Source organism: Hylobates moloch, unplaced genomic scaffold (genome assembly GCF_009828535.3).
Source record: "Hylobates moloch isolate HMO894 unplaced genomic scaffold, HMol_V3 SCAFFOLD_14, whole genome shotgun sequence".
NCBI lineage: Eukaryota > Metazoa > Chordata > Mammalia > Primates > Hylobatidae > Hylobates > Hylobates moloch.
Window position 1 is genome coordinate 53,722,893 of NW_026652289.1, and position 20,782 is coordinate 53,743,674.

The window sequence follows — 20,782 nt, forward strand, 5'->3', positions numbered from 1 at the left end:
GGCCGAGGTGGGCGGATCACGAGGTCAGGAGATGGAGACCATCCTGGCTAACACAGTGAAACCCCATCTCTACTAAACATACCAAAAAAATTGGCCGGGCGTGGTGGTGGGCGCCTGTGGTCTCAGCTACTCGGGAGGTGGAGCTTGCAATGAGCCGAGATTGCACCACTGCACTCCAGCCTGGGCTACAGAGTGAGACTCCGTCGAAAAAAAAGAAATAGGAGCAAAGAGTCTTGCACTGGTGACTGGTGTATCCTTTGAGTCACCTTCTCTGTAGGGCTGCTTGCAAGCTATGCCTCTGGGCAGACCCAAGGCCTGCTTGCAAGCTGTGCCTCTGAGGCCAAAGCTGGCTTCCTCTCCCACTCCTTCCCATACCAGCGTTCTGGAGTGTAGCCTGCCCACCCCCCCCAGGAAGCTGTATGAAATAGGAATAAAGCAAAAACTGGGGCATCATGCAGGGAGGGCTCTTTTGGCCCACTTTAGGAACAGGTACCCCAAAGGCTGAGTGCTCATTACCCCACAGCCTCAACACAAGTGACCTTTAATTGCTTTGACAGAACAAGAGGGTGTAAACAGTGTTAGTCCACAGGCCTACCCTTTCCCTTTCCTCCTCTGCAGCTGACAAAATGGGCAGTCCCAGTGCTAGAACCCTGTTCTTAGAAATTACCTGGCCTCTTGCTCTGACAGATGCTGAGCTAATGCTGGGTCACATATTTAACAGCTAGCCTAAAGTCATAGGCTGGAACAGAGTTGGCAAGAGCCTGGCTCAGGTGTAGCGAGGAGTAGAAAGGGAAGACAAGGGGAGTATCAGACCCCTCACAAGGGCCTCTCCTCCCCAAAGAAGATGGTTCCACCTGGGTGTGTTCAGGAGTCACTACCTTCACGCTCCCTCCTCCTCCACCCCAGCTCTTCCAGGGTATACCTAAGGGGTCCAGAGCAAGGAAGGGGGCTTGAGCTGGGCCTGAGGAGGTGAGGCTGGCTGGAATTTAGGGTGGCTGGCAGAGGAGAGCTAGGGAGGCTGCGGCCTCTATAGCAGACAGCAGGCACGGAATATCAGCAGGTCCTTCGGCTCAGTAAGCTTCAGTGAGACACTCTCATTGGCCCCAATGAAGAGCACGCCACCACGTTGCAGAGGGATTGGTGTCTGGGTTGTGGGTGTGCTGGCTATCACTGTCCCCTGTACCATCAGGAGGATGCTGGCAGAGTCCAGTGCCAAGACCTTGTATTCAGTGACAGAGCCAGGGACCTGGGCAGGAAGAAACGATAAGGCAGTGCAGCTCAGACTCTGCTCTCTTCAGCTCATGGGCCCAGGACAGTCCCCAGGGCACGAGGGAGAGCTCTGCCACCTTCTCCCACAACCCAGGCTGAGTCAGCATAGAGGCCTGGTCCCTGGTACAGGGAGGAATGGGCAGGGCCTGGGGCCACCCTCCGCCAAGTGGGCTTGACAGGAAACCCAGCCCCATCATGACCGTTGCCAGAGATTTTCATGGCACACGGAGGACACCCATCATGGCCCCTCACTCACCTCCGTCTTCATAATGGTGAAGTCTGGTACAGGGGGGTCATAGATTGAGAGGTAAGGGTCTTCCTGACTCTGTGTTGGGAGAAAGAGCCTGTCCTTGCTGGAGCTAGGGGTATAGCTGAGCATTTCACACAGGGTTGGCACATCGATGAACTTGGGTGTCAGGCCAGCACGAACTGTGTTGTCTGAACATGCCATGCACTCCACGCAGTCTGGAGAGACAGTCGTCATGTGCTAAGCTGATAAAGTATGCCTTAGCTCTCCAGTTCTGGGCCTCCTAACCTGAGCTCCATGAACCCCATGCCAAGTTAGGTAAAAATTTCCATGAATTGTATTATCTGGGAGAATGGGGCTAAGATATCAAATACCAAAAACAGGTGACAGGTTACCCGTTATTGTCAGAGGGGAGTCATGTTAACCCCTGGGGGTTGGGGAGCCCCAACTCTGTAGTCTCCCACTTCTACCACAGAATCCTCTGCATGAGGCATGTGTGGATAAGCAGCCAACAGTTAAAAGGTGGCATCCTTCTGTGGCAACATGCATATTTTAGTGTAAAAATCCCTGGGTAGTGACAGAACAACAGCTTTGATCCAATATAGCCTGCGTTCAAATTGTGGTTCCCACACTGACTGGCAGGACTTAAAATCAGAGTAGCATGGCATCACAGGGTTGGTGGCAGGATTCAAGGCGTGTTCAATGCTAAATGCATTCATCATCCCTACCAGCTATTGCTTGCTGAGCCCAGGAACCCTCAGAGGTCAGAGCTGCAAGGTCCTTGGGGGTCTCCTTGACCACCTTTCTCCTTCTTTTGTCCAGATAGGGAAACAGCGCCCAGCACGGATGGCAGTGGGGCTCACTGCTGAAATGTGACTCACCTCCTTTCAGGTAGGCATGGGGTACGTTGGCCTCCAGAAACATGGCCTCCCCAGGCTTCAGGGTAAGCAGGTTCAGGAAGTAGATGGCAAAGCAGCCAATATCACCTGGGTACTGCTGGTGCAGCTGCAGTAAAAGCTCCCCAAAGATGTCCTCCATGTTGTTTCCGGCAGCCACTGAGGGTCACAGAGCACCCCAAGGTCACTTAGGGGGATACTCAGTGCTGTTCATAGCCCCACATTGGCCAGGGAGTCCTAGGAAAAGGTCCCTGTCACAGGAATTCAGAAGCCAAAGTGGCCCTGACCGTCTGGCCATGCCTCCAGCCCTTTGGGGGTCCAGCCTTGCTTGATACTCCAGTCCATACAAATACCATCTTTCATCATATCTTGACTATTCATATGTCCAGGACTATACTAGCCACTAAAAGAGCTAGAGTATGGTCCTTTCAGGATAGGATTTCTCAGCCTTGGCGCTACTGACATTTGGGCTAGGTAATTCTTTTTTGTGGGGGCTGTCCTGTGTACTGATAGATGTGTAGCAGCTTCCCTGGCCTCCACCCACAAGATGCCACTAGCAACCCCTGTCTGGATTTTGACAATCAAAAATGGCTCCAGACAACAGCCAAATGTCCCCTGGATGAGAACCACTGTGCTTGGAGCTCAAAATCTAGGGAGATAACTAAGAGTTTCATGAAGGGTAACCAACATGCCCGAGCTTTCCCTTTTTTTTTTTTGAGACGGGATCTCACTGTCACCCAGGCTGGAGTGCAGTGGCACGATCATAGCTCACTGCAGCCTCAACTGTCCAGGAGCAAGCAATCCTTCTACCTCAGCCTCCTGAGTAGCGAGAACCACAGGTGCATGCCACCATGCCCGGCTAAGTTTTTTATTATTTGCAGAGACAGGGTGTCGCTATGTTGTCCAGGCTGGTCTCAAATTCCTGAACACAACTGATCCTCCCACCTAGGCCTCCCAAAGTGCTGGGAATACAGGTGTGAGCCACCACACCCGGCGACTTTCTAGTTTTTAACACTGAAAGTTCTGTGTCTCAGCCGGGCGTGGTGGCTCACCCCTGTCATCTCAGGACTTTCAGAGGCCAAGGCAGGTGGATCACGAGGTCAGGAGTTCGAGACCAGTCTGACCAACATGGTGAAACTCCATCTCTACTAAAAATACAAAAAAAAAAAAAAAAATGTCAGGTGTGGTGTCACATGCCTGTAATCCCAGCTACTCGGGAGGCTGAGGCAGGAGAATCGCTTGAACCCAGGAGGTGGAGCTTGCAGTGATCGAGATTGCACCACTGCACTCCAGCCTGGGCGACAGAGCGAGACTCCGTCTCAGAAAAAAAAAAAAAAAGAAAGTTCTATGTCTCAGAGAATCTCTCTCGGTCCGCTCCAGATAGCATGAGGCAGAATGCGCTGAGGGCCAAAATGTGTCCTGGAAACGACAAGGGAAAATGAGCTCAGCCTGGGTAGAGTGGCAAGGGTGGACTTATTTAATTTTTAAATTTTTTTTCTTTTTCTTTTTCTTTTTTGAATCGGAGTCTTGCTCTGTCTCCCAGGCTGGAGTGCAGTGGTGCAATCTAGACTCACTGCAACCTCCACCTCCTGGGTTCAAGTGATTCTTGTGCCTCCTGAGTAGCTGGGATTACAGGCACACACCACCATGCCCAGCAATTTTTTTTTTTTTTTTTTGAGACAGTCTCGCTCTATTGCCCCAGCTGAAGTGCAGTGGCATGATCTAGGCTCACCACAACCTCTGCCTCACCCGGCTAATTTTTGTATCTTTAGTAGAGATGGGGTTTCACCATGTTGGCCAGGCTGGTCTTGAATTCCTGACCTCAAGTGATACACTCGCCTCAACCTCCCAAAGTGTTAGGATTACAGGTGTGAGCCACCGTGCCCAGCCAGGCTTCTTTAAAGTGAGGCAAGGGGCCTGGCGTGGTGGCTCACGCCTGTAATCCTAGCACTTTGGGAGGCTGAGGCAGGTGAATTGCCTGAGCTCAGGAGTTTGAGACCAGCCTAGGCAACATGGTGAAACTCCGTCTCTACTAAAATATAAAAACTTAGCCAGATGTGGTGGCACATGCCTGTAATCCCAGCTACTCAGGAGGCTGAGGCAGGAGAATTGCTTTAACCTGGGAGGCAGAGGCTGCAGTGAGCCAAGATCGCACCACTGCACTCTAGCCTGGGGCAACAGAAAGAGACCCTGGCTCAAAACGCGTACACACACACACACACACACACACACACACACACACACACACGACAGAAAAAAATATGCTTGGGTAAAATAAATAATGCCCTAAGGCTCAAAGGTAACAGGGGAAACCTGTAGAGGTAAAATAAAAAGAGAGCTCTGGGCCACCTAGAGAAGGGGCTGTGGCTGCCAGGCTAAGAAGCTGAGACCTCATTGCCTGCACCACATAAGCTCATTGCTGGGAGTCTGTTCTGTTTTGGGTTTCTTACTGCTTGTGTTGACTCCCCACCTTTGGGGTGACATGACCACACCCATCACAGTCATTTCCTGAACTCTTCTTAGCACAAGGTTGGGCACACAGCAGGTAAAGGAAAGATCAAATGACTGAGTGCTGGAGGCATCAGACCTTTCCAGAAGAGGGAGGATGCTCTTGTCCCCTTCCTGCCTCTTTAGCCCCAAGATACAAGTCCATCCATGGAGGGCAGCTGCAGGGCTAGGGAAAATCTCAGAATGCCTAGGTGGAAGGCATCCTAAGAGTCTTCTATGCCAGTCTGCCTCCAACCATCTGGAGAAGATGACCAGTTGGGAAGCAGCACTCAAATAAGAAGGGCCCTGCTCCACAAAGACTAGGCAAGCAATGCTAGGTTGCCAACAGGTCATCTAAGTTGGGCCCCTTTTAGTGTTCCACTTGGGCAAGGGGGTTGAGAACTGTCCCCACAGTCTGGTGTCTGCTGGGAAGCCCAGGCCAGAGCATTGCACCCAACCAGGAATATAACCGTGCCCACCTTGCTGGGAGATCCGCTTCACCAACAGGTTGAGCTGTTCCACCACCACCTTCTTCTCACTCTTCATCAGGTGGGAGAAACAGCTCTGCAGAGAGGAGGCCACAGCCTGGGAGTCATGGCTCATGGTCTGCTTCAGGTGTGTTGCTGCCTCATCTCCAATCAGGAACTGAAACTCAGGCACCTCTACAGGAAGGCCAGGCCCAGGGCCCATTATCAGGAATGGTAAGATGGAACCCACACAAGTGGGGAGTTGGAGGACACCTTCCCATCCCAGCCCTAACCAAAGAGCCAGCAATGCTAAGTAAACCTTGCAGTGGAAACCAATCACTCACCACCAGCCCTTGGCAACCACACCGGAGCCTGGTCTCACTGGCCTGGCCCACTGGCTCCAAAAACTGCTTCATGAGGCCCTTCAGTGCCTGTGACATGTGACCCCTGTTCTCAGCCACTGTTCCTATCATCTTGGTTCCCCAGGTATCCCTGGCCCAATACGCATGCCTTCAGCATTCGGCCCAACTTACTCTTCAGAAAGGTTACAATCTCCTCAACTGGCCGGAAGCCACACAAGCCCTGGAAGGGGGTGAGGGCAATGGCCATCTCTGGCTTGTGGTTGGCATCGGGGTAGTGCTGCGGAGCCTGGAGGTGCAGCTTCTCTGCCAGCTCCTGTGGTGTGGCCAGGGGAAGAGGAGGATGGTGAGGGTACAGCCATTACCTAGCAGGGACACCAGTGCCACCTAGCCCCTGCTGTCCACCCTCCCCAGTTGCAGGATGGCAGTGGCTACCTACCTCTGGCAAGGAGCCCAGTCAAAGCATGATGCAGAAACTTGGGGCTCAGCCAACCCAGGGCAGGGGCAAATCAGAGGCAACCCAGGGGCAAATCCAGGGAAAAGCTGGGGCAGACTTTAAGAGGCTTGGCCTGTGAATCCGGAAACCCAAATACCAGGCCAAGCTCTGACACTAACAAGCTGTGTGGCTTTGGGTAAATCCCTCCCTTCTCTGGGTATTACTTTGTGTATCTAGAAATAAGGAATTTTGGCTAGGCATGGTGGCTCACGCCTGTAATCCCAGCACTTTGGGAGGCTGAGGCGAGCGGATTACGAGGGCAGGAGTTCAAGACCAGCCTGGCCAACATGGTGAAACCCCATCTCTACTAAAAATACAAAAATTAGCTGGGTGTGGTGGCGCATGCCTGTAGTCCCAGCTATTTGGGAGGCTGAAGCAAGAGAATTGCCTGAACTGGGAGGAGGAGGTTGCAGTGAGCCGAGATCGCGCCACTGCACTCCAGCCTGGGCAACAGAGCAAGACTCAGTTTCAAAAAAAAAAAAAAAAAGAAGGAGTTTTGATCCACAGTTGCTTAGGATGGGACTCAGGCTTGTGTAGGGAGACTCCATGGGGGTGGAGCTGAGGGTACCTGCCCTGCCCTGCAAGTTGAACTCTTCCTGAAAGCAGATGAGTAAATGGCAGATATGAATAGACATGAGTTGGGTGAGGGAAGACCAGGAACAAGCCCCTTGGAATGAGCTTAGAGAAACTCCCCTGGCACAGGCCGGTGAGCTGTTTGCTTAGACTTAGTTGCCGCATGTGTCACTACCATCTGGCTTTGCAGAGCTAAATTGGGAGTTGTCAGCCTGGATTTGGCCTTGGGCAGGAGCCTGGCATGGGTGGGGTAAAAGTGGCAGTCAAAGTCATGGGAGGACCTTAGCATAAGCCCTTCTGTACCCTGACCTCTGCACTGCATTCTGTCCTTTACCTTGTTAGGGTGTGCCTGGATGGACAGGGGTGTTTCAACTGAGAGCACTTTGAAGAGGAAGGGCAGGTTGCCATTAAAGGTGTCCTTGACCTTTGAGCCCAAGCTGTCCTGGTTCTCAGCAATCCACCGGCTTAGGGTCTTCTGTGAGATGCGGTTGTCAAGGATCTTGGCATCCCCTCGGGGGTGAGTCCCCATCCACAACTGGAAAGACAGGAAACTTGGGAGGGGAAGGGGGAAGAAACCTGCCACCCTGAGTTGGCCTGCCCCAATCTGTTATGCTGTGCTCCCCACAGGGCAACTGAGTCCTGGGAAAGGCCTCCCAGGTCTGGATACAAATGTTCATGCCATCATGGACATACAGGGAGGCAGCAGACCCAGGCCCTTGTCCAGACTCGGCCTCTAGCCATCTGTGGAGACTTGGACTAGTTATTTCCCTTCTGTCCGAAGAGGAGAATGACAGCTGCACTGTCAAAGTAGCAGACAAACTATGACTCTTAAATGATTCTTTCAGGGGTTAACATACATCTTCCAGTTTCAGAGGCAGAGGCGAAAGCCTTCCTATGCTTTGGCTTTTTCTCCACTAAATAGGCAGGAGAAATATTTTAGGTTAATAAAAATGCAAAAAAAATAGTCAAAGTAAAAAAACGTAATTATCAAAGAGGGCTGAATTAAAATTCACTAAGTGCTAAGAGTGGTTGGGGGAAGGAGAGTGCTGGAAATCCCAGCCTATTATGACAAAACCTCTCTTCTTTTTGGTAACACTATCTAGTCCATTAGCCTGAAGAGCCAAGTGGGTCTCCTCCCTCCTTGCTGCCTCACCATTCTCAGCTGATTCTTATGACTTGCCTCAGGCCCTTTCTCCTGACCTGAAATACAGTGGGCTGAAATACAGCCCGGGGCTCACCTCTGCATAGGGCTTGTCCTCTGCGATCTGGGCCAGTGGGTCACTGCTGGCCAACAGCCGCGCCACTTCGCTGTTGGAACCCATCTTCCCCCAGGCATACTGCTGCACCGCACAGGAAAGTGGGAATACTGGGGGCACAGACAGGGTCAGCTGCCACTCCACTCCTCAGGCCCCACCCTAGTGTCCCGGGAAACCAGGCAAGAGCTGGGGGTGCTCACTGGGGACAGAGTCAAATAAGGGTTTTGTAGGCTGTTGGATGAGACCCCCCTCCGCTGCAGGCCTCGATGTTCCCAACTGTCAGATGGGCAGCAGTAAGGACCTTGTGCTGATCTGAGGCAGGGTGGCGGGGAGGGAGCAGAAGGTACCTATCCCACGGCACGACGTCTAGAAGGGCCTCCTCCCCTCGGAGGTCAGTCCCCATCGCAGGTGGCCCCACCTCTGCCGGGCACCCACCCATCTTCCCGCGGAGCTCCAGGAGCGGACTCAACCTGGCCGATCATGCCGGGAGTCGTCCCCAGGACGCGCCCCACCAACACACTCGCTGACACCCCGGCCAGTGGCTCACCTCGCGGAGCGGCCATGCTCGCCCCCTGCACCAGGATTAAGGACGTATGCCTTTCCCGGCAGTCCCCGGGGCCCTCTGCGCCCAGAGCTTCACGGGAAATGTAGTTCCCTGAGCATTCCGCCAGGCCCCGGGGCACATGTGCCCAGAGGCTTACGGCCGCGATCTTCGGTCTCAGTATTCATTCATTCTTTCCGTCGCCGGGCACAGATGTACTGAAAACCTGCTAAGTACCACGGACTGTTCTAAGGGCTGGAGGATACATCAGAGAGCAAGATAGCCTTCCCTCTGCCTTTGTAGAGAGCTTACATTCTGGTGAAGGCAAGAAAGACAAGTATTGTAAGCAAATCATGCAGTATGTTGAAAGGTCAAGGCCACAAAAAGTAAGGGGGCAGGTGGGAGTGGGAGGCAGTTTGCAGAATTTAAAAGGCTGTCTGGGCAAGCCTCACTGAGGAGGTGAGGTTTGAGTCCAGACTTGGCGGTGAGAAAGGCAGGAGTGTTCTGCGGGGAGGAAACAGCCACAGCGGAAGCCAGAGCAAGGCGGGAATGTGGAACTGTGCCGGGCGTGTTGGGGAGGGAACTGTTAGCAAGGAGGCCACTGTGGCTGGAGCAGAGTGAGTAAGACAGGGGCAGTGAGGAGGTCAGAGAAGAGAGGCGGGGGGCAGAGCTTTGCAGGCTATTGCTATTGTGAGGACTTTGGGTTTTACTTGAGTCTCTCAGCAATTAGAGATTTGAGCAAAGAATTGCTGTGATGTGAGTAGGGACATACTAGTGATGATGATGGTAAATGTCACATGCAAGGCCCTTCACTGCTCCGAGCTTTGTAGAATGGGGTGAATAATGCCAGCCTGACACGCTTGTTGGAGGGTCAGATGGAATGATGTGGGACACCTATAAGGCAGTCAGCGCCCTGTGCGCCTCTGATCCTTCCTGTCCCAGGTGCTGTAGAAAGTCAGAACCCCAACTCCTACTCCAGGCTGAGCTGCTTACAAGTTGCACACATAGAAGTCAGGGGAATTACCAAGAGCTGTGCATAGGGAAGGATGGCCTTGGGCCTTGGCTCTGCAGTAATCTTGGCTATATCCTGTGGTGAAAGGCTTTGACATCCAGACCTCAATCAACAGCCTCCTAGGAGGAGGACAGTCAGTGGCTCAGGCCTGTAATCCTAGCACCTTAGGAGGCAGAGGCAGAAGGATTGCTTGAGGCCAGGAGCACAGCAGTCAAAGCTCCGGGGAACCTGGAATGAGGAGTTACAGTCCTGACTCTACCCTCTTTACCCCTGCAATACCCTGATTCCCACAGCCTTTACCACATGTGCCCAGGGGAAGGAGTGGGTGCTGTTTTCCCTGTAATCCTCTGCCCAGGTGTGGGTATTTATCTCACCTCCCCTGGGGTCCTCTGTCTCAGATAAATCAGCTTGCATTTCAAAGGAAGCTTTACCATGCACTAAGGAATAATAAAATGGATAATACAAGACTCATGAAACAAGGTACTCAATACCTCCTGCTTTGGAATACCACTCCTTCCCCTCATCTCCACTACCCGAGTGATATGATTTGGCTCTGTGTCCCCACCTAAATCTCATCTCGAATTGTAATCCCCACATGTTGAGGGAGGGACCTGGTGGGAGGTGATTGGATCATGGGGGTGGTTTCCCCCATGCTGTGCTCATGATAGTGAGTGAGTTCTCCCGAGAGCTGATGGTTTTAAAGTGTGGCACTTTCTCGCTCTTCTCTCCTACTGCCATCTAAGACGTGCCTTGCTTCCCCTTTGCTTTCTGTCATGATTATAAGCTCCTGAGGCCTCCCCAGCCATGTAGAACTGTGAGTCAATTAAACCTCCTTTTTTTTTTATTTTTTCTTTTTGAGTATTGAGTCTTGCTCTGTTGCCCAGGCTGGAGTGCAGTGGCATGATCTCAGCTCACTGCAACCTCCGTTTCCCAGGTTCAAATGATTCTCCTGCCTCAGCCACCCAAGTAGCTGGGTGCACACCACCATGCCCGGCTAATTTTTGTATTTTTACTAGAGGCACGTTTTCACCATTTTGCCCAGGCTGGTCACGAACTCCTGACCCCACGTGATCCACCCGCCTTGACCTCCCAAAGTGCTGAGATTACAGGCATGAGCCACCGAGTCAGGCCAAACCTCCTTTTTTTTTTTTTTTTTTTTGAGATGGAGTTCTCACTCTGTCACCCAGACTAGAGTGCAGTGGCATGATCTTGGCTCACTGCAACCTCTGCCTCCCGGGTTCAAGCGATTCTCCTGTCTCAGCCTCCCAAATAGCTGGGACTACAGGCACCAGGCATATGCCATCACGCCCGGCTAATTTTTGTATTTTTAGTAGAGACGGGGTTTCACCATGTTGGCCAGGCTGGTCTCAAAATCCTGACTGCAGGTGATCCACTCACCTCAGCCTCCCAAAGTGCTGGGGTTACAGGCATGAGCCACCATGCCGGGTCCAAACCTCCTTTCTTTGTAAATTACCCAATTCAGGTAGTATCTTTATAGCAGTATGAAAACAGACTAATACACCAAGCATTAGGAACCTTCTCAGATAAGAACGAGGGATTAATGAGGCTCAAGGAGTTCTTGGAGCACTCCCCACTACCACTACCACAGAAAACAGAGTCAGGGTTACTTGCTGATAGTATCCCTGCAAAGTGAAGGAAGAACTTAGATTGTTGGGAGATACAGACCACCCCCCAATACAGAAAAACTTATCTGTAAGGGAAACTAGGATGTTTGGAGAACCTAGAACCTTCTACTTCTTCCCTCTTGCTGGTCTATCTTGAGAAAAGAGATTTTATCTGAGGAATGTGCATCCTTTTATATTATCAGGCCCAGAGAGACATTGATATGGAGGACAGACCCTTCTTAGGTGCCCGTCTGGCCCGCAAGTATGGAGATAAAGGGAAAATTTTGAGTCCCTTCAAGGGAGATTTCAGGAACTAGCTAGCCCTGCACCCAGCAATTAGGGAAGTAAATTAATAACCCACTAAGGAAGAAGGTAATAGTAACGTAAGCAGCCACCCAAGTAAGCCAGAGTCACAAGATGTTTAGTTCTCTATAAAAACTAAAGACAGGGGCCGGGTGCGGTGGCTCACACCTGTAATCCCAGCACTTTGGGAGGCCAAGGCAGGCAGATCATGAGATCGAGGTCAGGAGATCAAGACCATCCTGGCTAACATGGTGAAACCCCGTCTCTACTAAAAATACAAAAAATTAGCTGGGCGTAGTGGCAGGCGCCTGTAGTCCCAGCTACTCGGGAGGCTGAGGCAGGAGAATGGCAGCGAGTGGAGATCGTGCCACTGCACTCTAGCCTGGGCGACAGAGCAAGGCTCCATCTCAAAAAAAAAAAAAAAAAAAAAGACAACTAAAGATAGAGTAGTGCAGCGGCTCAGGCCTGTAATCGTAGCAGTTTAGGAGGCAGAGGTAGAAGGATTGCTTGAGGCCAGGAGTTCAAGACCAACCTGGCCAACATAGCAAGATCTCATTACTATTTTAAAAAAAATGAAGATAATATCTTGGCCAGGTGCAGTGGCTCACACCTGTAATGCCAACACTTTGGGAGGCCAAGGCAGAGGATAACTTGTGTCCAGGAATTCGAGACCAGCCTGGGCAACATAGCAAGACCCTGTCTCTAAACATACTTTTTTTTTTTTTTGAGACGGCGTCTTGCTCTGTCCCCCAGGCTGGAGTGCAGTGGCGCGATCTCTGCTCACTGCAAGCTCTGCCTCCTGGGTTCACGCCATTCTCCTGCCTCAGCCTCCCGAGCAGCTGGGACTACAGGTGCCCGCCACCATGCCCGGCTAATTTTTTGTATTTTTAGTAGAGACGGGGTTTCACCGTGTTAGCCAGGATGGTCTCGATTTCCTGACCTCATGATCCGCCCGCCTCGGCCTCCCAAAGTGCTGGGATTACAGGCTTGAGCCACCGTGCCCGGCTAAACATACTTTAAAAATTAGCTGAGTGTGGTAGCACATGCCAGTGGTCCCAGCTACTCTGGAGGCTGAGGTGGGAGGATTGCTTGAGCCTGGAAAGTCGAGGCTGCAGTGAACTGTGATTGTACCACTGCACTCCAGCCTGGGTGACAGAGTGAGACTCCATCTCTAAAAAAAGTAACACCTTGACATGTCTTCTGGTTTTTTTTTTCAGAGATGGGTTCTCTCTGTGTCACCCAGGCCTACTGCAGCCTCGAACTCTTGGGCTCAAGCTATCCTTTCATCTCAACCTCCTGAGTAGCTAGGACTATAAGCACATGCCACCACACCTGGCTAATTTTAAAATTTTTTGTAAAGATGGGGGTTCTTGCTATGTTGCCTAGGCTGGTCTTGAACTCCTGGGCTCAAGCTGTTCTCCTGCCTCTGTCTCCCAAAGTGCTGGGATTCCAGACTCCTACCAGATGGAAAATGCCCACTGCTGTCACATTGACTTCAGATAAGGGGGAACTGAAGACTGAACTCTGACCACCATCCTTTGTTCTAAATTATTCCTGAGGGGTGTGGAGAGAGTGACACCCAGGGGCCAAACCTTAGCATTCCTTTCTGCTGACCCCAAGTTTTTAGACAAAGCCTTGTTTCCTTAGCCAATTACAAACCAAAGAATCTCTGAATTCACGTGAGCCCCTACTTCAAGATATCCCACCTTTTTGGGGCAAACCAATGTGTAACCTCTATGTATCGATGTACAATTTTGCTTTCCTGAAATGTGCCCCTGCTTTTAAAAACCCTTGCTTGTAAGCCATTGTGGAGTTCAGGTCTTAAGCATTAGCTGCCTGATTCTCCTTGCTTGGCACCTGCAATAAATTATGTCACTTTCTTTTGCTGCAAATCCCGGTGTCACTGTTTGGCATTTTTGTTTTGTTTTGTTTTTTCTTTGAGACAAAGTCTTGCTCTGTCGCCCAGGCTGGAGTGCAGTGGCACAATGACAGCTCACTGCAGCCTCTACTTCCAAGACTCAAGTGATCCTCCCACCTCAGCCTCTCGAGTAGCTGAGATTATAGGCACATGCCATCACGCCCTGCTAATTTCTTTATTTTTTATTTTAAGAGATTGGGTCTCACTATGTGGCCAGGCTGGTCTTGAACTCCTGGCCTCAAGTGATCCTCCTACCTCAGCCACCCAAAGTGCTGGGAGTATAGGCATGAGCCACTGTGCCTGGCCAGTGTTTGGCTTTTTCTGCACACTAGGAAAGCAGACCCGAGGTCAATTCAGTAACAACATTAAAATGAGACAGCAACCACATTCTACTCCTTTCGTTTTGAGCTATTTATTTATCTCTTGAAACTGCTTGCTATTGCCACAACTAGGTATAAATTAACCTAATAATATCACAATGGACACTGTAACCCATACCCTACAGCTTAACAATGTATCGCCAATCACTAATCAGTGCTATTTCAGTAAACCAATGAGAATTCCTGACAAAAGACTGTATCAGCCCACTCCTTGTCCTTGCATTTTACCTTTAAAAGCATACTTGTGGCTGGGCACTGTGGCTCACGCCTGTAATCCCGGCACTTTGGGAGGCCAAGGCATGAGGATTATGAGGTCAGGAGTGCGAGACTAGCCTGGCCAATATGGTGAAACCCTGTCTCTACTAAAAATACAAAAAAATTAGCCGGGCATGATGGCGCATGCCTGTAGTCCCAGCTACTCAGGAAGCTGAGGCAGGAGAATCGCTTGAACCCGGGAGGCAGAGGTTTCAGTGAGCTGAGATTGCACCACTGCACTCCAGCCTGGGCGACAGAGCAAGACTCCATCTCGGAAAAAAAAAAAAAAAACTTGTAACAAAGGCCTAACAGAGCTCATATCCAAGGTTACTTGGTTCTGAGTCTTATGGACAGCTGTCCCACTGTGAATCAAGTAACTTTAATTTTGTGACTCAGCCTCTTCCTTTTAGGTTAACAATCACTAATAGAACTGATCACACTCTATTATCTAGTGACAATACACTTTCCTCTCTCTCTTCCCTTCTAGACCATATGTCTAATTCAGCTTCACATTTCTGCCAGTGCCCAGCTGAGGGTTCAAGCTATAATAGCAGCTTTTTTTTTTTTTTGAGACAGTCTCCCAGACTGGAGTGCAGTGGCAAGGTCACAGCTCACTGCAACCTCCACCTCCTGAGCTCAAGTGATCTTCCCACCTTAGCCTCCTGAGTAGCTGGCACTACAGGCACACAGCACCACACTTGGCTAATTTTTGTATTTTTTATAGAGACGAGGTTTTGCCACGTAGCCCAACTGGTCTCGAATTCCTGAGCCCAAGGAGTCCACTGGCCTCAGCCTCCCAAAGTGCTGGGATTATAGGTGTAAGCCACCGCACCTGGCTACAGCTAACTTTTATTGTTATGATAGTGGCAGGAGGCAGACAAATCCTAGGCAGACAGGGATGGGTCCCCGGTGAAAACCAACCTTCAAACCAAAGACAGTTTAAAGCCTGAAAGCCAAGCTACAAGTCCTGGGTAAATCCACGGACTGGATTGAGAACCTCTCTTCCTGTTCGGTGCACTTTCCTCTGATTGATCCCCACCCGTCACCTATTTTACATATACTTACCCTTCCCTAATTAGTTTCTTACACTGTTGTGCCTACCTTTGAGTGATGCCTTTGTTTTAGCCTTTTTTGCATACTCATAAACCAATCAGCACGTACTTCCCCATTCTGAGCCTATATAATCCCAGCACTTTGGGAGGCCAAGGCAGGCGGATCACCTAAGGTTAGGAGTTCAAGACTAGCCTGGTCATCATGATGAAACCCCATCTCTGCTAAAAGTACAAAAAGTAGCCAGGCACGGTGGCAGGCACCTGTAATCCCAGCTACTCAGGAGGCTGAGGCAGAATGGCTTGAACCCGAGGGAGGCAGAGGTTGCAGTGAGTCAAGATCACGCCCCTGGGCGACAGAGTGAGACTCCATCTAAAAAAAAAAAAAAATCCCTAACCCTAAACACCTTGGGGAAATAGATTTGGGATTCTCTCCCATCCCCTCTTTAGGTCGCCCTACAATTAAATAAACCTTTTTCTTTGTTGCAACCCGGTGCCTCAGTGTATTGATTTGCACATCTGGCAATGAACTTACTGCAGTTACAATCTGACACTATCTCCAGGTAGAAAGTGTTGGAATTAAATTAAATTGAAGGACACCCAGTTAGTGTCTGCTGCAGAATTGCTTGATGTGTGGAGAAACAACCCACACACGTCAGGTGTCAGAAGTATTGTGTTGAATGACTGTTGAGGGAGTCTGTAGTTGTGAGGGAGAAAAAAAACACTGCTTTTTTCATCAATTCTCAAGACAACTCTGTGAGATTGTAACTACCTAACGGCTTCACCTTGCCTGCTGCCTAGACAGAGCCAATTTATCAAGACAGGGGAATTGCAATGGAGAAAGAGTAAATTCATGCAGAGCCAGCTGTGCAGAAAACTGGAGTTTTGTTATTACCCAAATCAGTCTTCCTGAGCATTCAGGGATCAGAGTTTTTATTTTATTTATTTATTTGTTTGTTTATTTTTGAGACAGAGTCTTACACTGTTGCCTGGGCTAGAGTGCAATGGTGTGATCTTGGCTTACTGCAACCTCTGCCACCCGGGTTCAATCGATTCTCCTGCCTCAGCCTCCGGAGTAGCTGGGATTACAGGCGCCCGCCACCATGCCCAGCTAATTTTTTGTATTTTTAGTATACAGACAGGGTTTCACTATGTTAGCCAGGCTGGTCTTGAACTCCTGACCTCGTGATCCGCCCGCCTCGGCCTCTCAAAGTGCTGGGACTACAGGCGTGAGCCACCGCGCCCGGCCTATTTATTTATTTATTTTAGACGGAGTCTTGCTCTGTCTCCCGTGCTGGAGTGCAATGGCGTGATCTCAGCTCACTGCAACCTCCACCTCCCAGGTTCAAGCAATTATCTGCCTCAGCCTCCCGAGTAGCTGGGAATACAGGCACCTGCCACCATGCCCAGCAATTTTTTTTGTAATTTTTAGTAGAGACGAGGCTTCACCATCTTGGCCGGGCTGGTCTTGAACTCCTGACCTCATGATCCACCTGCCTCGGCCTCCCAAAGTGCTGGGATTACAAGTGTGAGCCACTGCACCCGGCCTCTGGGATCAGAGTTTTTAAAGATAATTTGGCCGGGCGTGGTGGCTCATGCCTGTAATCCCAGCACTTTGGGAGGCCGAGGCAGGGGGATCACGAGGTCAGGAGATCGAGACCATCCTGGCCAACATAATGAAACCCCATCTCTACTAAAAATACAAAAATTGGCCGGGCATGGTGGCACATGCCTGTAATCTCAGCTACTTGGGAGGCGGAGGCAGGAGAATCCCTTGAACCAGGGAGTTGGAGGTTGCAGTGAGCCAAGATTGTGCCACAGCACTCTAGCCTGGTGACAGAGCAAGACTCCGTCTCAAAAAAAAAAAAAAAAAGATAATTTGGCTGGTAGGGGCTAGGCAAGTAGGGAGTGCTGACTGGTCGGGTTGGAGATGGAATCATAGGGGGTCGAAGTGAGTTTTTCTTGCTGTCTTCTGTTCCTGAGTGGGATGGCAGAACTGTCTGAGCTACATTACTGTTGGAGGTGGTGTCAGCTAATCCATCCAGTGCAGGGTCTGCAAAATATCTCAAGCACTGATCTTAGGTTTTACAATAGTGATGTTATTCTCAGGAGCAATTTGGGGAGGTTCAGACTCACAGCTAAAGGCTGCATGGTCCCTAAACCATAATTTCTAATCTCATAGCTAATTTGTTGGTCCAGAAAGGCAGACTGGTCCCCAGGCAAGAAGGGATTTTTTTTTTTTTTTTTTTTTGGAAAAGGGCTATAATCAATTTTGTTTCAGAGTTAAACTATAAATTCCTTCCCAAGGTTAGTTCAGCCTACACCCAGGAATGAACAAGACTGCTTAAAGGTCAGAAGCAAGATGGAGTAGGTTAGGTCTAATCTCTTCCACTGTCATAATTTCCTCAGTTATAATTTTTGCAAAGGTGGTTTCAAGATCAAGATGAGAAAAATGGGTCTTGGAGAGGTGAAATAACTGGTTCAAAAGCAAAGAGCTGCATTCTCTATACCTCCTTTCTTGTAGAATAAATGAATGATGTCTGTCTTGTAGGGAATTAGACAGATAGGTGGGCAGCCACCACATTGGTTGTAACTAAGTTTCATTCTTTCTTCACCAGCCCAGCATTGTACTTGGCTGCAGCAGACCCAGAGCAGGCAGGACTGCCTTGTGGGGTGTGGACTGTTCTCCTGTGAGGCTGCAGACAGCAAAGATCTGTCTGCTGCTCTTGGAGGGGTGGCCATAGAGACTTGGGGACAGGCAATTTCTAAGGGGATACAAAATGGATCTTTCCCCATCCTCCCACTTGTGTGTAGATATTTCCCGAAGTAAAGCTAAGCTAAACCCTAAAGGATAGTCAGGATTTAGACGGGAGAGGAAGGTGAAAGAAACAGATGACCAGGTGCAGTGGTGTGTACCTGTAGGCCCAGTACTTTGGGAGGCCAAATTGGGAGGATCAATTGAAGCCAGGAGTTCAACACCAGCTTGGGCAACAAAGTAACACCCTGTCTCTAAACAAACAAACAAAATAAATGGATGGGGGCGGGGGGCGGGGGACAGTGAAATAGTTACTAAATGAATATCATGCATGTCGGCTGGGCACAGTGGCTCATTCCTGTAATCCCAGCACTTTGGGAGGCCGAGGCGAGCAGATCATTTGAAATCAGAAGTTCAAGACCAGCCTAGCCAACATGGTGAAACCCAGTCTCTATTAAAATTATTAAAAAAAAAAAAAATTAACTGGGTGTGGTGGTGAGTGCCTGTAATCCCAGCTACTTGGGAGGCTGAAGCAGCAGAATCACTTGGACCTGGGAGGCAGAGATTGCACTGAGCTGAGATCATGCCACTATAGTCCAGCCTGGGTGACAGAGCGAGACTTTGAAAAAAAAAAAAAAACAAACCCCAAAACCCACACACACACAAAAAAATGTGTATCATGTGCTTTATACTATGTTAGTGACAGAAACACAACAGTGAGCAAAACAGACCTCAGCCCTCCCCTCATGGAGCTTTCAGTCTAGCAGAGGATACAGGCATAAAGAACCACCTATACTAGTATTAATTACAATCTGCAATAGGTATTGTGAAGGAAAAGTACAGGGCAATAGGAGAGCTTATGTTGAGTGTGAGGTGATGATGTAACCAAGAGAGTGAAGGGAAGCTACTCCTGAAGAAAGGCATCTGAACTTGCATTTAAAGGGTAAGGAGAGGTTAACCAGAGGATGATAGTGGGGCATAGGTTAAGTGCCTACCAGGTAGAGGGAACACATGTGTAAAGACCCTGAGACAGGAGGGCACAAGGAAGGTTTGAGCAACTGAAAAGAACTTGCATGGCTGGAACAGTGGGTGGGGGTTGGGTGCTAGAAGGGGTCAGGAGAGAAAGGTAGGGGCAGATCCTTTAGGACCTTGAAGACAAACTAAGAATTTGGGCCTTTATGAATTTTTTTTTTTTGAGACAGAGTTTCACTCTTTTTGCCCAGGCTGGAGTGCAATGTTGCAATCTTAGCTCACTGCAACCTCTGCCTCCCAAGTTCAAACGATTCTCCTGCCTCAGCCTCCCAAGTAGCTGGGATTACAGGTGTGCATCACCACACCCAGCTAATTTTGTATTTTCAGTAGAGATGAGGTTTCACCACGTTGGCCAGGCTGGTCTCAAACTCTTGACGTCAGGTGATCTGCCTGCCTCAGCTTCCCAAAGTGCTGGGACTACAGGCATGAGCCACCTTGCCTTGCCTGATTTTTTTTTTTTTTTTTAACTGAGACAGGGTCTCACTCTGTCACTCAGCCGGAGTATAGTGGTGCAAAGATGGCTCACTGCAGCTTCGACCTCCTGAGCTCAAACAGTCCTCCTGCCTCAGCCTCCCAAGTAGCTGGAGTACAGTTGCAGGCCACCATGCCTAGCTAATTATGTTTGTGTGTGTGATATATATATATATATATTGTAGAGACAGGGTCCTGGTATGTTGCCTAGGCTGGTCTCGAACTCCTGGCTTCAAGTGATCCTCCTACCTCTGCCTCTCAAAGTGCTGGGATTACAGACATGAGCCACGCACCCAGCCCTTTATGGAAATTAATTGAAAAATTTTAACAAAGTTCTGTGATCATTTTGCCCCCTTTAAACAGATCTTTGATTACAACATGAAGAACAATAGACCAATTAACAGCACTGTATTAGTCCAGGGTAAAAATGACAGTGGCTGGGATTCGGTGACAGCAGAGATGAATAATACCAGAAAGATCCAAATAAATAAGGTGGATTTGGCCAGGCAGTGGTTCGTGAGTATAATCCTAGCATTTTAGGAAGCCAAGGCGGGAGGATCACTTCAGCCCAGGTGTTTGAGACGAGCCTGGGCAATATAGTGAGATCCCCATCTCTACAAAAAATCCATAAATTAGCTGGGTATGGTGGTGACCAGCTGCAGTCTCAGCTACTCAGGAGGCTGAGGTGGGAGGATTGCTTGAGCCCAGGAGCTCGAGGCTGCAGTGAGCCATGATTGCGCCACTGCACTCCAGCCTGGGCGACAATGAGACCGTGTCGGGGGGAAAAAAAAAAGCGGAGCTGTGGAGAATGAAGCAGCCACCTACCCCATGATTGAGGCTCTGTTGCTGAATTCCTTCATTCACTTCATAAATGCTTGATGTCCAGGTTCAAGTCCCAACTCAGGTCCCAAAGCTGATGGGCCCAGGAACCCTCGTCCCTAAAACGATGAAACAACATCAGAGGGCAAGCAGCCCTAAAAGAAGCAGGCTCAGCTCGGGTGGAGGACTGCTGGGTGGTCCTGGCACTTCTCTTTCCCGGAGCACGTTCTGCAGAGGAAGCGCTTTCCTAGTTCTCCCAAGGCCTCTGGCCTCACCTGTCACCCCTGTCCTCTGCCCAGGGGTCAGTTTGGACTTCTTCCCAAACTTGGTCTACAGAGAAGTGAAGGGGATGTTTCCTGTCCCACTTTTGAGAGTTTGCTTTAGAGACATAAAATTGGAAGGTGTCAGATTAATAAGCAGTTGGGAAGGTCTCCGGCCACGCCTCTGGCTCCGTAGACCCTCCGCGCAGCCAAGACCCCTGAATTCCCAGCATGGCGAAGATGTTGGCGTAAGCCGAATGCCCATCCGCCGCACTATTGTGGGCCAGGCAGGGGGCGGAGCGGATTTCGGTG

General features: G+C 50.0%; 1 protein-coding gene across 7 annotated transcripts; it reads right to left on the minus strand.

Moving 5' to 3' along the window:
- Positions 1–506: 506 nt before the first annotated feature.
- On the minus strand, positions 507–20,727 carry MPI (mannose phosphate isomerase). Of its 7 annotated transcripts, XM_058427392.1 has the most exons (11): positions 20,486–20,723; positions 20,217–20,329; positions 9,978–10,040; positions 8,598–8,906; positions 8,033–8,160; positions 7,129–7,329; positions 5,900–6,041; positions 5,379–5,561; positions 2,398–2,571; positions 1,526–1,734; positions 507–1,246 (listed from the first exon to the last, which is right to left on the minus strand). In XM_058427392.1, exons 4-11 carry the CDS (start codon positions 8,611–8,613, stop codon positions 1,028–1,030), a joined length of 1,272 nt encoding a protein of 423 aa, XP_058283375.1. In that variant the 5' UTR covers positions 8,614–8,906; positions 9,978–10,040; positions 20,217–20,329; positions 20,486–20,723; the 3' UTR covers positions 507–1,027. The 7 variants fall into 7 exon arrangements, with proteins under 7 accessions (XP_058283375.1, XP_058283374.1, XP_058283378.1 ...); XM_058427391.1 differs by lacking the exon at positions 9,978–10,040; XM_058427395.1 differs by lacking the exon at positions 9,978–10,040 and having other exon boundaries at positions 8,033–8,249.
- Positions 20,728–20,782: the final 55 nt, after the last annotated feature.